At 39.9% G+C, this 18,187-nt stretch overlaps 2 protein-coding genes across 2 annotated transcripts in view; one reads left to right on the plus strand and one right to left on the minus strand.

Moving 5' to 3' along the window:
* Positions 1 to 14,582, minus strand: part of hs6st3b (heparan sulfate 6-O-sulfotransferase 3b) — a 90,339-nt gene extending 75,757 nt beyond the window's left edge. Inside the window, exon 1 of the mRNA XM_042495054.2 lies at positions 13,321 to 14,582. Coding sequence (XP_042350988.1) covers positions 13,321 to 13,865 — 545 coding nt within the window. The 5' untranslated portion in view covers positions 13,866 to 14,582. The remainder of the gene's footprint in view (positions 1 to 13,320) is intronic.
* Positions 14,583 to 17,822: 3,240 nt separating this feature from the next.
* The window catches only part of uggt2 (UDP-glucose glycoprotein glucosyltransferase 2), a 59,860-nt gene continuing 59,495 nt past the window's right edge, over positions 17,823 to 18,187 (plus strand). The window contains exon 1 of the mRNA XM_088083288.1: positions 17,823 to 17,909. The gene's annotated coding sequence lies outside the window, so the exon portion shown is untranslated. The remainder of the gene's footprint in view (positions 17,910 to 18,187) is intronic.

Genomic DNA, 18,187 nt, shown 5'->3' on the forward strand with positions numbered 1-18,187 from the left:
TTTTGCAACACAGCACAAAAAGCTGTAGCAGCAGTATAAAGCCAGCAACCACTGTCTTCAAAGCAATATTCATGAACTTGCTGATCATGCAGCTCTTGATCAGCAAACACTAAAGAATTTATGGTAAAAATCTTCAAGTTTTTGCACAATTACTTTTTTTTATGGACTGTTTATAGTAGAGAACTAGAATGTTCTTTTCTCAATTAGAGGAAAAACAGAGCCAAAGTTAATTGCCCCTCTGATAACAGGAGCATTTGAGCAGCTCAGCCACCAAACAGGCCTCGTGGGGACATTAAACACAGAATCTCTGAATCGCTGCACCAGCTGACTCATTCTCATCACACTGATGACTACATTTAACTAAATCAGTGTGAGGTGCTTTACTTCTCTTCTTTTCTACTTCAGTCTAGGGTGTGATTTCACACTGATCAAAAGCTGACAGGGAAGTAGGAGTTCAGCCCCGCGACAGCATGTCTGGGATTTGAGAGTTCATAAAGGCACGCTGCTCAGAGTTACAACGAGGCATTCATCACATGTGATGGCATGGATCAAATTAAGAAAACATATCGGACTCAAGCCAAAGCTGAATATTCACAGTGTCATTGCTTTCATTGAAGAAATGATGCCATAAAAATAAAGCAAAAAAAAAAGTACCACATTGCAGTGATTCAACATTTCGGATCTACCAAGTCTAACAAACCAGTTTCCAGAAATCTGTGACATGAGGGTCCTTGCCAGCCACTCAACCAAATGCCATCCTTTAATCACACTATAAGAGCTGAATCAGACAATTGGAGATTCATATTTGCCGGACCAGCAAGTATTTGACAGCAGCGTGAGAGAAGCTGCTCTGGCAAGCTGCATGGCTTTCATTACCTAGAGTGGCTTTTAGAGAAAGACGGTAAGCTCCATCAGTACTACATCTGCAACAGTTCCAAGCCAAATGGACAATGACAAATACCTACAGCAACTCAAACACATGCAAAGCTTATCATTTTCTCAAAATGCTAATACTGCAGTGGTCTATAAGGGCTCGGTTATTCATTCAGTGTGCGCTGAACAATAATGTATGAAGACATCTCAGGCCTCCCTGTTTGGTGCATCATGTATCAAGCAGCAGATTTCCGCATAGAACTGGGACACTAATCCCCTCTCCAATAGAGGAGACATCACATGGCAAAAAAATAATCTTCCTAAAAGTGATTTAAAAACTTCTGAAAACTGGGTACACACTCACACAAAGTACTGCACATCTTTACTAAGATAAGCATTGTGTGATCAAATAAGAATTACAGAGAAGGCCCCAGAGATTGTAGTAAATGGCACATATTATTTGAACCCTTCCTAAAGTTTGTCACATAGTCTCAATATCATGTCTTTTATCCTTTTTTCTGAATCTTTATTCAAAGTATGAAGTGAAAAAACAAATTCTTCCTCTAAAATCTAACCCATACTATACTTTCATCTTTTACAATCAAATTTTTGTGTTACTTTCTTTTTTTGTCCAGTTATTTTTATAACCCCTATTTATTCAAATCTGAAATAACTGAATTTTGGTAACTTGGGGGAAGTACATCAAGCTTTAAGTGCAACATTGACATTATGTTACCGGACATCAATGTGACATCAGAAAGATGTTGGACTCTTAGGTCAGACAGACTTCAAATATTGGTTGGAAAGAAAATTTTCTTGACAACGTTTTAATTGTCAAATGACACTAGGATCTCACAACGTGTTGACGTCAACATTATGATTTGTTGACTCTGGGTTTTGGTCCTTATACCTTATGACTAAATGTTGTTTTTCTACATCATGGGCACTGCCAGTAAAAAGCACTGAATCATTTTATTTATCCAAGTTTTGCAACCTAGCTGGAACAGAGTGCTATGGCTGTGGACAGAGCCATCACAGTCTGCTCAGTAATTTGTAATCATACAGACATTTCCATCATTTTTGCCCAGCAGCTGGAAATTTGGACTTATTTTTTTACAACTGAAATTATATTTTTGATATTACAGAGCAAGTAAAGTAGCAAAAAAAGGTGCAGTTCAGTATGGGTATTGGTTTATGCATAAATGGTGCCCTGCCCTTTCTCTGAGCCTGTAAATGCTCTTCTTAGTAACTCATCTTTTCCTGCGTTGTGCCCTAACCAACAGTCTGAATTGGCTGAGTAAAGCCTCACCTCACCTCTCTCTTTCAGAAATATTATACAAGTATTGTTTTTTGTATTATGATGACAACCTCAGTGAATATAAATCTGCTATAGGCTAACCATATTTTTAATTGGATGTTAAGAATGACAATGAGTAACATTTAATGAAGTGAAAATGGTTGGTCAGCTTAATTACTCCAAAAAGAAGACTGGTTGATATGTAGGCTTTACTTGAAAATGTTCTCATGTTAACCAAGCCTTTCTGTAGAGAAACTGTCATAGTCTTCAATTGAAAAAAAAAGTATTCCGCATTTCCCTCTGCGTAGTCTTATCTGAATCAAATTTAATGACTTCCTTGACCGTTTTCATTTTCTCTGTCATGACGGTGAACAAGTGCTTGACATATGCTGTTGCACTCTGTGTAGAGGTAACACTTAATTACCAAACCAACTGGATTACTGCTCAGGCCTGCCAGCAATGACGACTTGAATTAATGACACATGAAAAGCAATCTCCGCACCCTGAAAGTCCAAGGCCTGCAAGGACGGACACACACACACACACACACACACACACACACACACACACACACACACACACACACACACACACACACACACACACACACACACACACACACCTCCACACATAATAAACATCTCATCATTGGGATGAGTACTTTGCCTCCTACATCTAAAGATACGACCAGAACTGTAAATCTGCTCAACTTTCCTCCTTGGAGTTCATCTATGTCTAGAGGGCATCCATTACAATGCTGTTTTATTGTGTCTCATGAGGTCCTGTGCTTTTTCTCGAGTACACAGAAGAAAAGACTAAGTTCATAAAGTTCAGCTAGAGTGTTTCTCAATTAACTGGTGTTGCTGTATTTGGCTGAAGTTTCAAATGAGTGCTATTCCCTCTAATCTTTAGAGGGTTCTTTTCAGGCAGAGAGTAAATATCATCTTAAAAATACAAGAAATACTAGTATACTTAACTTGTTTCTTTGTTTTAACCTTTAACTTGTTATAAAAAATCTTTTTAGCCACTTGCGGCAGCAGAAAAAAAGCTGTGGATAACACAAATGTCATCACCTTTCATGTTAATATGTCGCTCGTGTTAACAGATGCTTGGTTATTTACACATTCAGCAGTTATGGAGCAACATCATCCTTTTATCAGTGGTGTTTATGCCCATTTGATGGCTAGAAGTGCAATAATGAATACGTTTTAGCTCAATTTTTGGTCTCCACCTTCTCAGTGGTGGGAGGTTGTTAAGAGTGGCTCTTGTGCACACTTGTTACTAGTACTAGGGTTGGCTGTGGCTCAGAAGGTAGAGTGGATTTGATACTTATGAGAAGGTTAGCAGTTTAATCCCCAGCTCCTCCAGTCCACATGTCGAAGTATCTGTGGGCAAGATACTGAACCCCAAAGCACCCTCCAAAAAGCTTTAGGTAGCTTACATGTCTCTTATATTGTATTGCACTTTATTCTGTATCATTATGTTATTTTCCTTGACATGTGAAAATAAAAGATGATGATGAATTGCTCCACTGTTGATGAGCTCATGTGAGTGTTTCAAAAACTGAGTAGCAAGTGGCCCTTTGTATGTTAGCCTTGGCCACCAGTGTATGAATGTGCGTGTGAATAAGTGAATGTGACTTTAAGTATGAAAGCGCTCTAAGTCAAACGACCAGAGATGCTATACAAATGCAGGGCCATTAGTTAGAAAACACCCAGACACACGATTAGGAGTATGTATCTTTTCTTTTCTTACAGTCACGTCTATGCTTGAAAGGCATGACTGCTTGTTAGGCTTGTCCGTCTTCACAGATATTGCACCTAAATGAGCTACTGCATATTGTATCATGTCAATATATGGTCAAATAGAGACGTGACATCGGATAACATCAACATACATGCCCAGTAATCATCACTGCATATCTGTATATGACAAAAATATTTAATTGAATTGTTTTTTTTTTTATAATTTATTTTATAGTTTATGTCAAATAAGCAGATACAGTAATTTTGATATAGATTGCTACTGACTATTTTATAAAAAAAAGATAAAATGAAAACCATGACAAAGATAGGTTTTGCTTTTTGAGGACATATATCACAAATGACACCATTTTTGTTTAAATTAGACCTTTTTTTTTACGAAACTGTATTTCTGAAGTGGCAATATAAATCACCCGCAAGGGCTCGTTCTCTGCTCAACACAATGTTGGAGGTAGGGCTGGGCAATGTATTGAAATCATATCAAAATTGTAACACACTAAATTTTGTCTTAGATTTTGGATATTTTAATATTGTAAGGAAGTCTTTTCCTGTTTTTAAAGGCTACCTCACCTTTAAAGTCATGTAATTTTTTGAACTGCTCACACTGTCCTAGCTTTTCTATTATTTGCCTTAAATCACTTTGTCATTATATCCACATTACTGATATTAAAGCTAAAGGGAACTGTAGATTCAGGAGACAGTTGTCTGTAAGTTCATCACTGTAAGCAACACCTTTTACATTACACTGTCATTTAATACATTGATAAACTAACTTAGTTAATGTGGGCAAAATTAACATAAATGGATGCGTTTCAGATACAAACATTTCATGCCGAGTATGGCATGATGGCGAGGTGACTGAATCTGAAACACGTCTGTTTATGTTCACTTTGCCCACATTAAATAGGGAAATTTATCTGTTAATGCCAGCGTTTTGTTTGTCTTTACACTGCAGTTATATAAAAAAAAATAATATAGCTGCTTTAAAACACTCAGAAAAAAATGGAAATGTGTACAATTCTGTGACAACTTGGCAAACTCCACCTAATGAACATCATATGATATAACTGTCTTGCTTTCTACACTGCAATTTCCACCTATGATCTCATCTATAATAAAATGAAAACAATTACAATCAAAAGGACAAAGTACCCACACATCGTGCAATAAAATAAAGAATCTACATCAGTGCTGGCAAAATGTAAAATACTGTCTGTCTGCAAGTTCAAGTTAATTTGGGTGAGGGCTGGTAATGACTTTCTCCCACATGCTGATTCAGGGAGATGCCCACAACACTGGGAGATGTCATGCGCAGGTAGTAGATAGAGTGAAACATGCAGGGTTCAGTGATCCGAGCTGTAAGTGGGAACGGCCACGCAGTAATTGCAGCCCTCTCTGCATCACTTATTATGAATAAAATATGATGTGGGGTGTTATTCAGCAAAGGATTAGGGCACGTCACTGGTGTGCCATGTAAGTAATAACAGTCTATTACTGCTCCTGTAGGACCGTTGTGAAAACTATGGGAATGTGAATGTTATTTTTATAACTGGTGGAGAAAAAAAAAACATAACATAGGCAGAAGCTTTCTTATTTTTGCAGTACCCAGCATGCATTGGGTACTATTCCAACTAAGCACAACCATTAATGGTTATAATGGTGATATGCAACACACTGGAACAGAACCACATAATGCACACAGGAGTTTTCCTTCACCTTTCAGAAATTATCACTATTTAAATCAAATGTACAGCGACTAGGCAATCTCTAAACTGTTAAAACAACATACTTCAATTAGTAATAGCAAAGAATTTGCAAAAACTAAGTGTCACCAAAAATCCAAATACAGTAGTTGCCATTTTTTTGTTCTACATACACAACTTTCTAGACAGCTTTTCAGTGCACGCAACATGAAAACCTTGAGGACACAGTGATCTAAACATCATTATCCAGAATCACAGCAGAGGACATCCTCTGTCACTGCTACATCGGCACATCTCTCTCTCTCTCTCTCTCTCTGTCTCTCTCTCTCTGCTTCATCAAAGCAGAGTATCAAAGAACGTCCATACTGTACTCGTGGTTTGGCTTTGTACTTCTGAACCGAGCATTCATTATGCATAAGTAACAAGAAAGCTGCTAATGAAGATTTTATAATTGATAAAAACTGCAACATCAGCATATGCATAAAATTACCATGGGGCCACAGTTAAAAGGGGAACAACTAACATGAAATGAAACAGGAAAAAAAGCTGTACATACTGTCCAACACTTTAGCGGCAAAAAAAGTATATAATTTATTGGTCTGAATGTTTTTGGCCTTTATCCAAATTATAAATCCATGTACCTTTAAACGGAGGGGGCAGAAAACGAGACTCCTGGGGACACAAATTAGCTTCTGAGAAATTTAACTGATAACTCAGGGTTGGCTGCCTCTCCCTTATGTATTGAAGTCAATTTTGTTTGGATTTTCAGTCCAAACTTGGATTACTCACACATAGTGGCAAGATGTGTTTTTGAACAGAGCTAAAGGCACAGAAACAAGGATTGTTTGCTTGTTTGAAACTAGAAAACCAGTGGTATGCACTCACACCAAGCAGCAACCTCTGGGGCTGAAAAATGAAGCCAACAAGGAAGTGCCAAAAATTGCAGTTCTTTGAATAGACATCCATGCCATGTTAAAATGCCCAATTTTAGAGTATAAATAAACATGTTTATAGCCTGGTACAAAAAACGGATTTTGTCTCTATGGTTAATTTCCCCCTTCATGACAAGTTTACTGGGGCTGAATTATGAAATATCCCACCATATACATTTATGAAAGTTACACATAATTAAGGGCTGGCAACTTTGAGTGACAGTGCTGGGTGACATCACGATAGCAACGTCCATTATTTTTGCAGTCTACGACACACACACACACACACACACACACACACACACACACACACACACACACACACACACACACACACACACACACACAAACATCTCTGGTTAAAAGAAGTAAACACAGACTTTTGTTTTCACATTGGACACAAACCTGGCATTCCTGGGTGAAAGGCCTGTGTTAGTTAGACTCATTGAGCACCCCTCCCTACCAACACAAACTTTCTTGCTCCTGATTACTATGTCACCTGACTTCTTCCTTTCCTCTTGTCAGAGTGATTATGGCCACAAAGGTTGCCACCAAACAACAGCCCTCTGAACCCAATGGTAGGTATGGCAGGCCACTTCTAACCTACATCTACAGCGCTAATAACCACTAATTTAAGACATTTAATTGCCTGATAATAGCCAACCTGGCTATGCAAGCGTTATGGTGGCCCTATTCATACCAAAACCAGGTGATTTTTTCCTTGGTCCATGACCTAACTCTTCACCCAATTTCACCGATATTTGTTCTGTAGTCTCTGACATATCTCATAATTGACAGGGAGGCAGAAAAACCTCTGATTATGATTTTTTTTTGCAGCAAATACAGATTCCTGACTAATGGGCTGGCTCTGGATCCCTCTTACACAAATCTGCATAAGTTTTTCCTCTAAAATGAGACACTGCTTTACTACATTTCAAAAAAATCAGTGAAAGGACAAGGTAAGGTATGAACAAAATTTAAATAAGTTCTGCACTAATTCAAAAGCTGGCAAATGTCACCAAAATACCACATTTTTGTAAGCTGAAAAAAAAATTGATTCAGCCAAAAATGTCTTCTAGTCTTGGCCAGCCTCTACAGACACATACGGTAAGAGATGCTGCAAATCAACAGCAGCATTATAGTGTACAAAGGATGAGCATGATTATTTCTATCTAGTATATCAAGCAAACATCCACTTTAAAGGTTAGTGCTTCATCCATGTAATCTGCATATGAAATATAAGCTATGATTTGCCATTAAACCACATTTCCAGGGGAGCCATGACAAATTTAAGCTATGACAACCCTATCACCAGGATACATGTTGGCATTGTGTGTTTATGCAAACCACAAATTTGTAACATTTGTATGCTGTATGTAGCTAATATATTGAAACTTAACATTTCTCTACATTTCAATAATACTGTGGTTTAAGTGTGGTTAGGGTTGGGCACAAAACCAACTTGATTATGGTTAGACAAAGATCATGTTTTGGCTTGAAATACCTGGTTCTGGTGCCACAATCACCACTGAAAATGTGATGATGGCTCTAAAATTGGTCTCAACCAGTGGTCTGCAGCTTGGCAGCCGTCTCGCCAAGGTGTAACATGATCCACCCTCCTTTCCACCTCCTAATGACAAAGTCAGCTCATATGTAATCAGAGCTATGTCACCTCAGAAATCTTGATTGATGTATAAGACATGTAAATGTCACTTATCGATGGTTCGCAGTAATGAAGAAAGCCTACATTTTCTTCTGTTGACTGGGCTGCTATGAAAAATGTGTGATAAATAAAGAAGCTCAGGTAGAATCAATGGTTATAATTATTTTCCACCCCTGATTTTAACTTAAAAACAAACCAAGCTCACACTCTAAGCACCAAGATTTTGTGTAAAAGTCTGTGTTGCCTCAGCTAAAGAAACAGTCTCTCAGTCTTAATTGTATGAATGACAATGCGCATGCATGAATGTTTTTGTGCTCTGGTTGAGCGGCCTTGTGCTTACAAGGAGGATGCTTCTCCTCAGTTTCTCTGATGTGTGACAATAGTTTCAAGTGGCTCTTCCGCTGCAGAATATCATAAATACCCTTTGTCCTTAATATTACGTGATGATTTTCTAAAAGAAAGTTTTACCGTAATGTCAAACTGTTACTGACATATTCAGCATTATTTCATTTGCAGGCGACATTTAGAATAAGGGCTTGCTCACAAGAAAATATTCTGTGACTATTAAAGTAAAATGATAATACACACATTTATACATGAACAGCACTAACTACTGCTCCTCCTTTCAAGGCGTATAATGTATGCTTCACTGTGGGGACTCCAGGCTGTATGTTAGATAATCAGATTTCCTCACCTCAGACCTGTAGCCGTAACAATAAAGCTGTTGTTGTTTTTGTTGTTTTTAATATCAGTGACAGAAATTCTTACTGCACCAGGAGGGAAACTAATATTGAAGCGAGAAACTGAATACTTCTTATTCAATGTAAAGTAACATCAAATATTTCTCTGATGCTGACCTACGACCTTATACTACACACGCTGAACAATTCTGAAGGCACGATTCACTTCAATCCATGCTTCATGTGAGTACATTTTGAAAATCAGCTCCTTGTTTTGTGACCCAGTGTCACATTGAATGCATCTCTCCGAGTTACTCCATAACAAACTGTTGGCTAATGAACACATAAGAATCAGAAATAACTCATGCAGCTCCCCTCCTCTGAAATCGCCTGAGAGCAAAACAACCTGCTCAACAAGCCATCGTCGTGCAGCAGACAAGGTAATGCCATGACGCTCTCCACAAAGCAACTGAGGAGGACAGCACTTAGAGGTATGTTTCTCCAAAAAAAAGCCCCTGAAGAGAGCAGGCTCGCCCGCTCCACTTCTCCCCTGACTGACAGCACACTCCAGAGGATCCACGCCGCAGGACACGCACACTGATCCAGTCTGACACGCCTGACCTTTCCTGGGCCGCACGGCTGGCTCACCGTGCAGCGCGCCCTGCCTGCCTGAAAAGGCCATACAATGCCACGCAGGCAGTGCCATCACCGCCCACCTCACCCCCCCCACACTCTCACTGCCATCTCAGGAGCTAGCGAGGTGAATGCCTTGGACTGCAGAAAAACAGCCACTCAATCTGAGAGGCTCCCAACCGCAAAACAAGGGTATGCCATCTGAATTTGGCAGTGATGTATTATTGGTATTCCCCATTGCACCCTTAGGTGGAGTTAAGATTTTTGTGACAAGTGGTTTATTTATTACAAATTACATACTTTACATGGTTGCGTTTTTACTTTGACCTCATACCATTAAGACATTTTAATCAAGGCATTTTTCACACACAAAATGATTATTAGAATTAAATTTGCATAATACTATTAGTCATCTCACTTCATGAATGCGCTGTGTGCAGCCGGTGGCTGGTTGGTGAGGAGGTCGAAACGTAATGTGTCTGCCAACAGTCTTGGTCGAGGCAGAATGATCTCAGAATAGATGCTGCGGGAGGCCACTAAAGAACAAGGGACGGGAGGACTTAGTAAGTGCAGAATAGATGCTGCAGCTGTGAAATGAAGAGCTGTCGCATCCAGTGAGCACTTTCCTGAGTAAAGGAAACACTTTGCACAGCAGAAATAAATCATGTGCTCGTGTACTTCAGTGTAAGATTGTATTTCTCAAAACAGAGACGGAAATCTTTGCATGCTTGGGACAAGACATTTCGTCGGGGCTTTTTCTACATCTTTGAGAATATATAGCTGACTAATAGACTTTTAACGTGCTATTTTAATGAATAACAATAAATAACTGTGATGCAATTTAAAGAATCAGTGACTCCAGAAACACTAACTGCATTGAAAAAATACATACATCCAGTCTGCTCAGTCTGCACACACACACACACACACAGCTCATGCAGTGACTACTTCATTACAATACAGCCCCCTTTAGTAATTGTACTGCATCTCTATCACATTAGTAGAAGCAATTGCAAATATCTTTTCTAGAACAATTATAAAGGGAAATAATGGAGAAACAATGCATATCAAATTAACTGACTCTACTTAGCTTTTCCGATCAGATAACTTTTGTCCATCTTAGACAAACATGTCAGGATAATTTTAACTCAATCCTGAGATAAGATGGCATCAAATGTAAAGACATAGCGTGAGACAGCAGCAGGTCAATTGTTCTGCAAACCAACAACAACACCTCAAAAGGACTTATCACTGGGGATCTGAATCCAGGACTGGTTCAAGTTGAGAACCCATCCATCAGAAATGTTTGCTTCTGCATTTATCTTCTTTATTTTATTCATGCTGGCATGTTATTCCGACAGTTGCGCACTGCAAACCAATGACGTCAAACTCATGTGTCTGCTCTGCTGGAAACTTGAACAAGAAGGACTTGTGACGGAGCTGAAAAATGGCCCAAAATGTGGCTGAATTTCACAGAGAAAGATGGCAACAATGCTGCTTGTAATTGATTGAATGATTATTTCAAGTAAGGGTGGAAACACACGTCTTTCTATGCAACACAGGCTTAGCTTCCAGGAATGCTATTACAATCTATGCTTGAGTGCCGCTGCTTTCCAACTGAGCAGCATGTCCATTAAAAAGGGTAAATATCCTGTTATAATAACATTAGCGCCATGCACGCAAGCATGGCAGATTTTTCCTTTGAGAAAATGAAAACAAATGCTTTACAAATATTCTCTCATTTCATTCATTTGAGATGATGGCAGACAGACTGTTGCCACACTGTGTTCAGACTCTGACATAAAACAGTGGCATTGATGCTGAAAACCCTTTCTTAGCTTACTTTTTTCCACACAGAAAATTGATTAGGAATTAAGAGTACCTTTGAAGAAGGGGACCGATAAGCAGAACCAATAATGGCATTGGTATCAATGAAATCTTATCAATTATCATCCCTACTTATCACACAAGACACGGAGGCCAAGGATGCAGTGAGAGGTGTGTGTACTGTCAGGTTTGACCCCAACTTAGGACAACTTAAGATGGATACCCTGACTCACAGGGATGAAAATTCAGCAAAGAAAATCAATTCACTAACCCTTTAACTACCCTTAACAGATTCAGAGTGTGTGTTTCACAAAACACTAAATTTTCAATAGGTGCAGTTGAAGCTTTGATCCGGTGACAATGAAATCACCCGAGGCAGGGTGCCAGAACATTTGGACTGCAGGCTTACAAACAACATTGTTTCTGCAGTGAAAGGAGAGGTCTGTAAATGCTTGGTTAATGGCACAAACTGGCAGAATAGCAGCAGTGGCACAGCTGGGCAGGAACAAGTTCATTGTGAGGGGCTGAAGTGAACACAAAAGAGGACAAATTGACGATTTATATGTCTGAGGGCCGAGCAAAGTAAAACACTTTGACTTTGTTGGTGCAGCAGTTTATAATATTACCCTCATACTATTATCCCCAAAAGCCTCACACACTTGTGCATACAAGCCCAACTAAACAAAGTGAGCTGATTGGAGAGTGATTGGTTGCAATTGTTTGCCTTTTTACAATCAGTGTAGGTATTGTTCCTAACTTCCTTACTAAACTACAACATATCACTCCAGTAGGAACACCAGCCCATTCATCACTAGACACTAGAACAGTGTGTACATTTTAAGGGGGATTTAGTGGCATCTATTGCAAACAACGGAAACTTCTCCTGGTTAGAATTCCTTCAGTGTTCATTGTTTTTACTGGGAGCTGAATTATCCACAGAGGTCTCTTCCTCTCCAAAACAAGCACATCATTATTAAGGCCAGTATAAACACTGAATAAAGCAGTTTGGTGCTACAACTTAGTGTTTTTCAGAAGCTGTTTGGCTTGATGCAGACAGGCCGCTACCTAATGTGTGCTCACCTTTTTTGTCTGATGACATAAGATCCAGATGTTGAAGACATCTTTACTAGAAGCCAAATTATCCGCAGAGGTCACCTCTCCAAAACAAAGTGATACAGGGATTTAAAACCGGTAAAAACACTGAATAAAGTATTTTCACTTCACAAATTTGATGCTGTTTGGCATATCGGAGACGGGCCATAGCCTAACTCCTGCTAAGGTGTGCTGACTTTTTTTCTGTGATAACTTAAGATCCAGACGTTTTGGAGGCTTTTTACTGGGAGCCAAATTATCTACAAAGGTGTCTTCCTCTCCAAAACACAGAGATACGGGGATTTAAAGTGATGAATACGCAAAATATAACAGTTTCAAGTTAAAAAGATATATAAAAATCAGTGGGTTTTTTCTATGCTCTCCTCTGAGGAGCTACTAACCACAGTGGCTGGCACAAAAACTTGAATGTCCCTATCTGAGGATATCAGTGTTAAGTTTGTTTGTTCTGGGCGACACTCACTACCCAGTCTCTATGCAGATATACACAACTCATTCTAAGGTAACGCAAACACAACAATTCATATTTTGCAGGTGATTATACACTAGAAAAACGTATTGTACATTTATTGTACATTTAATTTCTGCACATAATTGCCCCTAACACTTAACACACTGAACCTTTAACTGTTTAAGCCAGAATTCTATGCACATTGAACAAAATTAAACTTTTAAATTAATGTGGCACCAGTGCATGTATCTTACATGCAGGTTTGCACACACTTGCCCTGTAGGTCCTGGGGGCCACAGAGCTTTTTTCAGCAAACCTGCACACGCGCACACACACACACACACACACACACACACACACACACACACACAGGGAATAACAGATATACCTTTTATTCCTCTGGGCCTCCTTCTTATCCATAATGACAGGTACACAGTTCGTTAGCTCGGTCCAGTCTGCGTGCAGTCCACAGCTCCAGCCGGTAGAGAACCGGGAGAAGAGCCAGGACTCCTCTTTCCCTGGTCGGTGACATGTGCATTTCTTCTGTCCTGGCTTGCAGTCGCACGGCTGCTCCAAGCGAATATTCCTCACCAAGTGTCTCCCGAAAGTGGTTCCTCCGGTCTTCTGGATGTGCAAAAACACGATCACGTCGTCCCCTTTGATGTTGAACTCCACGTGTCTGTCGAGGTCTCGCTCGGTGAAGTTGAATTTTGACGGTAGTTTGGGAGGGCTGTCATCCTCCAGGTCTTGATCTCTGTAGAAATCATCGCTGTCCTGGTACGGGGTGGAAAGTAGGCTTACCCCCCTTAATTTCTCCCCAGCCTTAAAGTGGCACGAATTACTGCCAGCGGGACATATGTACTGGTAACCTATCATAACAAAAAGCACAGCTAAAATAGGGACCAAGATGAGCTTACTGGATCTATCATCCATTATAACAAGATAGTGTCTTCATTCCATTACTGTGAATAAGAAGTGGCACCCGTGGGCTCTTCGGGGATCAATAACGCTCCATGCCTCAGAAAGACTAAAGGTGCCTTTTATTTAGGTGCCACATGTTGATCAGATAACACCCACCGGGAAGCTGGACAAAAGAAGTCCACGTTTTGGTTTCGGAAATGCTGGCCGCGGTCTGCACTGCGCTGGAAATCTTGTCCAAAGTCAAGAGTCATGGCATTCACATTTTCTGGCTGTCCAACTTCTAAAGAGCTGCATCCGCGCCGCCCATGCTCCGGTATCAAGTTCAAAAACGAGGCGAGAGTTTTTAGTTTTCTCCCTTCTTTAGTCTTTGATGCTCGCAGTGTGGTTCATCTCGGCGATGGACTCACTTCAGCAGAAATGTGTCACGGCTCGGACTGTCGGGGCTGGATCCTCCGGCAGCATCCTACAGCATCCTCTCGGCGGGTTGGGGCGGTCTGACTGACTGTGCTGAAGCAGTGCTTTTGAGAGGATGCTGCTGCATCCGAGCCGACAAATATGCGTTATGCTCTCGTCGCGGTTGGGCTGTGAGAGCTCCACATCCCATCCCGTCCATCCCATAATCTTGTTTAACACAGTGCAAAGCCAGTAGCCCACACGGACACTGAACTGAGGCAACACGGAGATTTAAGCGCATATAAATATCAAATCCGCTGTAACTTTTCTGAAGCGCATTCATCCGAGTGTGACCTTTGATGATTAAAGAGATAGCACTATCTCTCTGCTTGCAGCCAGTTGCCAGTGTAGCCTTTTTATATAATAGTCCCGTTTAATGTCTTATATCTGCTCAAAAGACGGCACTGTTTAGAGAGCCAATTAAAAGTGAAACAGCTGTTTTCTCTGCAGCAATAGTCATCCATTGATACCATTAAATACTGGTGCATTGCCTTACTGGCACGCAAGGCATTCACAGAGGAAATTTGAGTTGTGTGAGTGTTATGAAATCATTTTAATTCAATTAAGATTTATAGCAAATCATGATTTAAATAGTTGTAAATATGCATTTTGAATTGTAAAACAATATGCAATAAAGTGCAATGAAAGAAGTATATGTGCAGTTTTAAAGCCAATTAAAAAATCAATGAATCATTTATGTGTGCTTATCTCATAACAGCTCCACTGATTGCAGACTTTGTGCAAGCAATAATAAATTTAATAAGGGAGTTATTTTTTGATCAATTGATCAGTCATTTCCTTAGTGGTCACCAGCACAAAGTTTCAGATGATATAAAGCTATATCATATATATAAAGCTGTTAATCAACCAGAGTGATGCCAAAATTTATTTCAAAGGAGAGCTTCACCCATTTTAACACACCAGGATCAGTTGACTAGTCATGGGAAGCACCACACGCCCTGTGTAAACATCTGTTATCCTCTGTGGCTCTAGAGGAAGTCTGCAAAAAATAAGGCTACCCTGCAATATTATCAATGTTATCTTGGCTTGAAAATGTTGGAAACGTTTTGCAAAAGCCTACGTCACAAGCTGGTTACATGGAGATCCAAAGAAATGAGAACTGGTTTTCCAGACAGGTCAGGGGGGTCTAATGAAAGATGCTATGGAGTTACCTGATCTGATTTGAAATTGTAAGATCCGGTGTTTTAGACCCATACAGATTATGATTCTGAATTCATGATTTTCTATTGTGATTCAGTGCAGTCCTTCTGGAGTAATATGCAGGGCCAGTTACAATCCAGAGATTGTGTTGTTGCCCTTGACAGAAAAGACAGTCAAATTTGGTGCTTGTGTTGAAGACAAGGATGATGGACTTTGTTCTCAATATTATCTTGTCACTGGGAAAGTTTTTCACACATAAATGTAGATACTTAAGGAATAAACCTAGCCTGAACTATTGAAACAGACACACACACACACACACACACACACACACACACACAATTACAGGTTTTTGCAAGGGCTACAATCTGCTGGAAACACCTGTAGTTTGTACAGGACTTACACATAAAATTGTGATGATAGGCTGCAGCCTGTGATCACAACCTTAAGGACAACACTTGTAGATATCATCTATCATACAGGATTTACACAATGTATTTGCAGCAGTTAATTCATTAATTAATTAATTTACCAACTTCAGTCTTGCAGAGCCAGGAAGAGTATTTCCTGTCTGACTGCCAAGTTGGATCAAAGTCTGTCACTCTGTGGTGTGTCTGTTTAAATGTAATTTAATTCAAATTTCCTTCAACTCTTGATCACCTGCACTAGTCTTTATTCGTTACATTGAGTGTGTAGAGTAGAACTTCTTCTATAGCTGGTAACAGCCCACCATCATTCACACTAAGAGAACAGGTGAAATCAAAGCAAAGCAGTCGGGCTAGGGCATCAGACACCCAAATCACTAAATCTGCCCCTGATGAAAAGGTGAGTACCTGAGAGCAGTTGTGTGAGAGACGGAGCGATGCATCCTCATATTTAAAAACAATTCCATCTCAAGTCTGAGTAACACTGAGACTGAAACAAGGTCTTCTGTAGAAGTCTGAAGAAGTCACTTTCCATCACTGAATATTTTACTGTTCAGATGCTGGAAAAAAAAAACTCTGTCTGTCTGCTTCCCTCACTGCTCCACCTATCAGCTGTTGCGCACACAGCTGGCACACAGTCTGAATTCAGGCGCATTTCCTAAAAACAAATCTAACTATTTATGTGCATTTTCAGTATTAACTCACTAACCAGCTGTTGCATGTTGGATGTTCAGTAAATCACAAGACACATGGTGGTAAGGACTGTGCGCCACATACAGTGTCACACTATCACCTGACTGTTTTATCTCAGCTGTCTTCTTCCTTTGTTTCCTTTTGTGCTACATAGCGCCACTAAGCTTAATGGACAGAGAGCTGCCTCCACCAGACTGACTAACTAAACATAACTAAACAGCTGTGCGCGTGCGTGTTGGGGCGAAGCCTCGCGTGAGCGAGCAGAATTGACAGAGCAGCATCACAACAGAGACTGTAACATTAATTGGAAAAAAAACATAAGTATATTTAGTTTAATCAATAAAAACATGGTGTAGACATACTCTATATGACAAGTGACCTTAGATTACTTCGTTGTGATTTGGCGTTACACACAGGCCTAAACTTTATTGGACTTTTCGGTGGGGGTGGGGGGCCGTGGCGACCAGTGATGGTTTTCTTGGGTAAATACGGTGGTTACTGGCTAATGCTTACTAATACTTTTGTTTGATTTTATGCAGCGAGTTTATTGGAAAAGATGGAAATGAGAAATTCTGGCAGTTTGTTGACACAGTGAAAGAGCTGACAGTATACAAGCAAGAAAAGAATAAACTGTGAGCTTGTTAAACTCCTTGCCTACCCGCCAACGGGTCTCCGCCGTCCGCTTCGGTGTCCGGCTCGTCCTCCATATTAGCATCCGGCTCAGAAATACATCCTTCTCGCCGCCACACTTTTCCAGATAGGCGAGGGTGGGAAAAAAAAAGCTGAAACAGAGGAAAACAATTCCGTATTTTAAGCTCCCTGTTGTCCTTTTTTCTCTTCGCCTTCACTTTTGGTGCTCCACTGTTCCGCCATTTTTTATCCTTTTGCTGCTGTGAGGAGAATGAATGACGTTCAGTCTTGGCGCTTTCCAGTTCTCACGGTCACGTGACTCATCGTCATCATCACAGCAGCAAAGCAATCCTAAAACTTTTGTTATTATAAAAAAAAACTGAAAGTGAATTTATTGATATTTCAACACCGATACTAGCACAAAGTTAAGTATTTATCTGATTTAGTAAAAAAATAAAAATAAATTTAATAAAAGAAACAAAGGCTGGATGCTCCAGTTGGTGGGGCTTGGAGCCCCCCCTAGAGGTCGGAGGCATGGATGTATTATCAGGAAGTCGGAGGCCCCCAGGAACCGGCCCAATCGGTCCGGTGATTAATCTGTGCTTTGGTTCCCCAAAACAGCCAAAAGCAGCGGGATGCAGCGTTTGCAAGTTTGGCCTACGCCCCAAAGCTCTGGATCGCACTGTGTATAAATGTAAGCAGAGCCAACTCGCTGATTTTTTAAAAAAAATAAAATAAAATAAAAAACCATTAGCATTTACCTAGCTTTGACTTAACTATTCTGCATTTTTGTTTCGCACCTTTACCTCTTTAAAATGTTTACACACTCTATGTTTAGCTTTATTTTTTATCAATATTATATCAATGGGTTTTATTTTCCATCCTCTATTATGCATTCTGTGCATTCTATTTTTATCTTTATTTTCATCTTACTTTTACTAGTATTATCAAGTAGGTTTTATCCATGTTAAG

This window comes from Plectropomus leopardus, chromosome 10, assembly GCF_026936395.1.
Source record: "Plectropomus leopardus strain MGB_pleo_1.0 chromosome 10, ASM2693639v1, whole genome shotgun sequence".
NCBI classification, from domain to species: Eukaryota; Metazoa; Chordata; class Actinopteri; order Perciformes; family Serranidae; genus Plectropomus; species Plectropomus leopardus.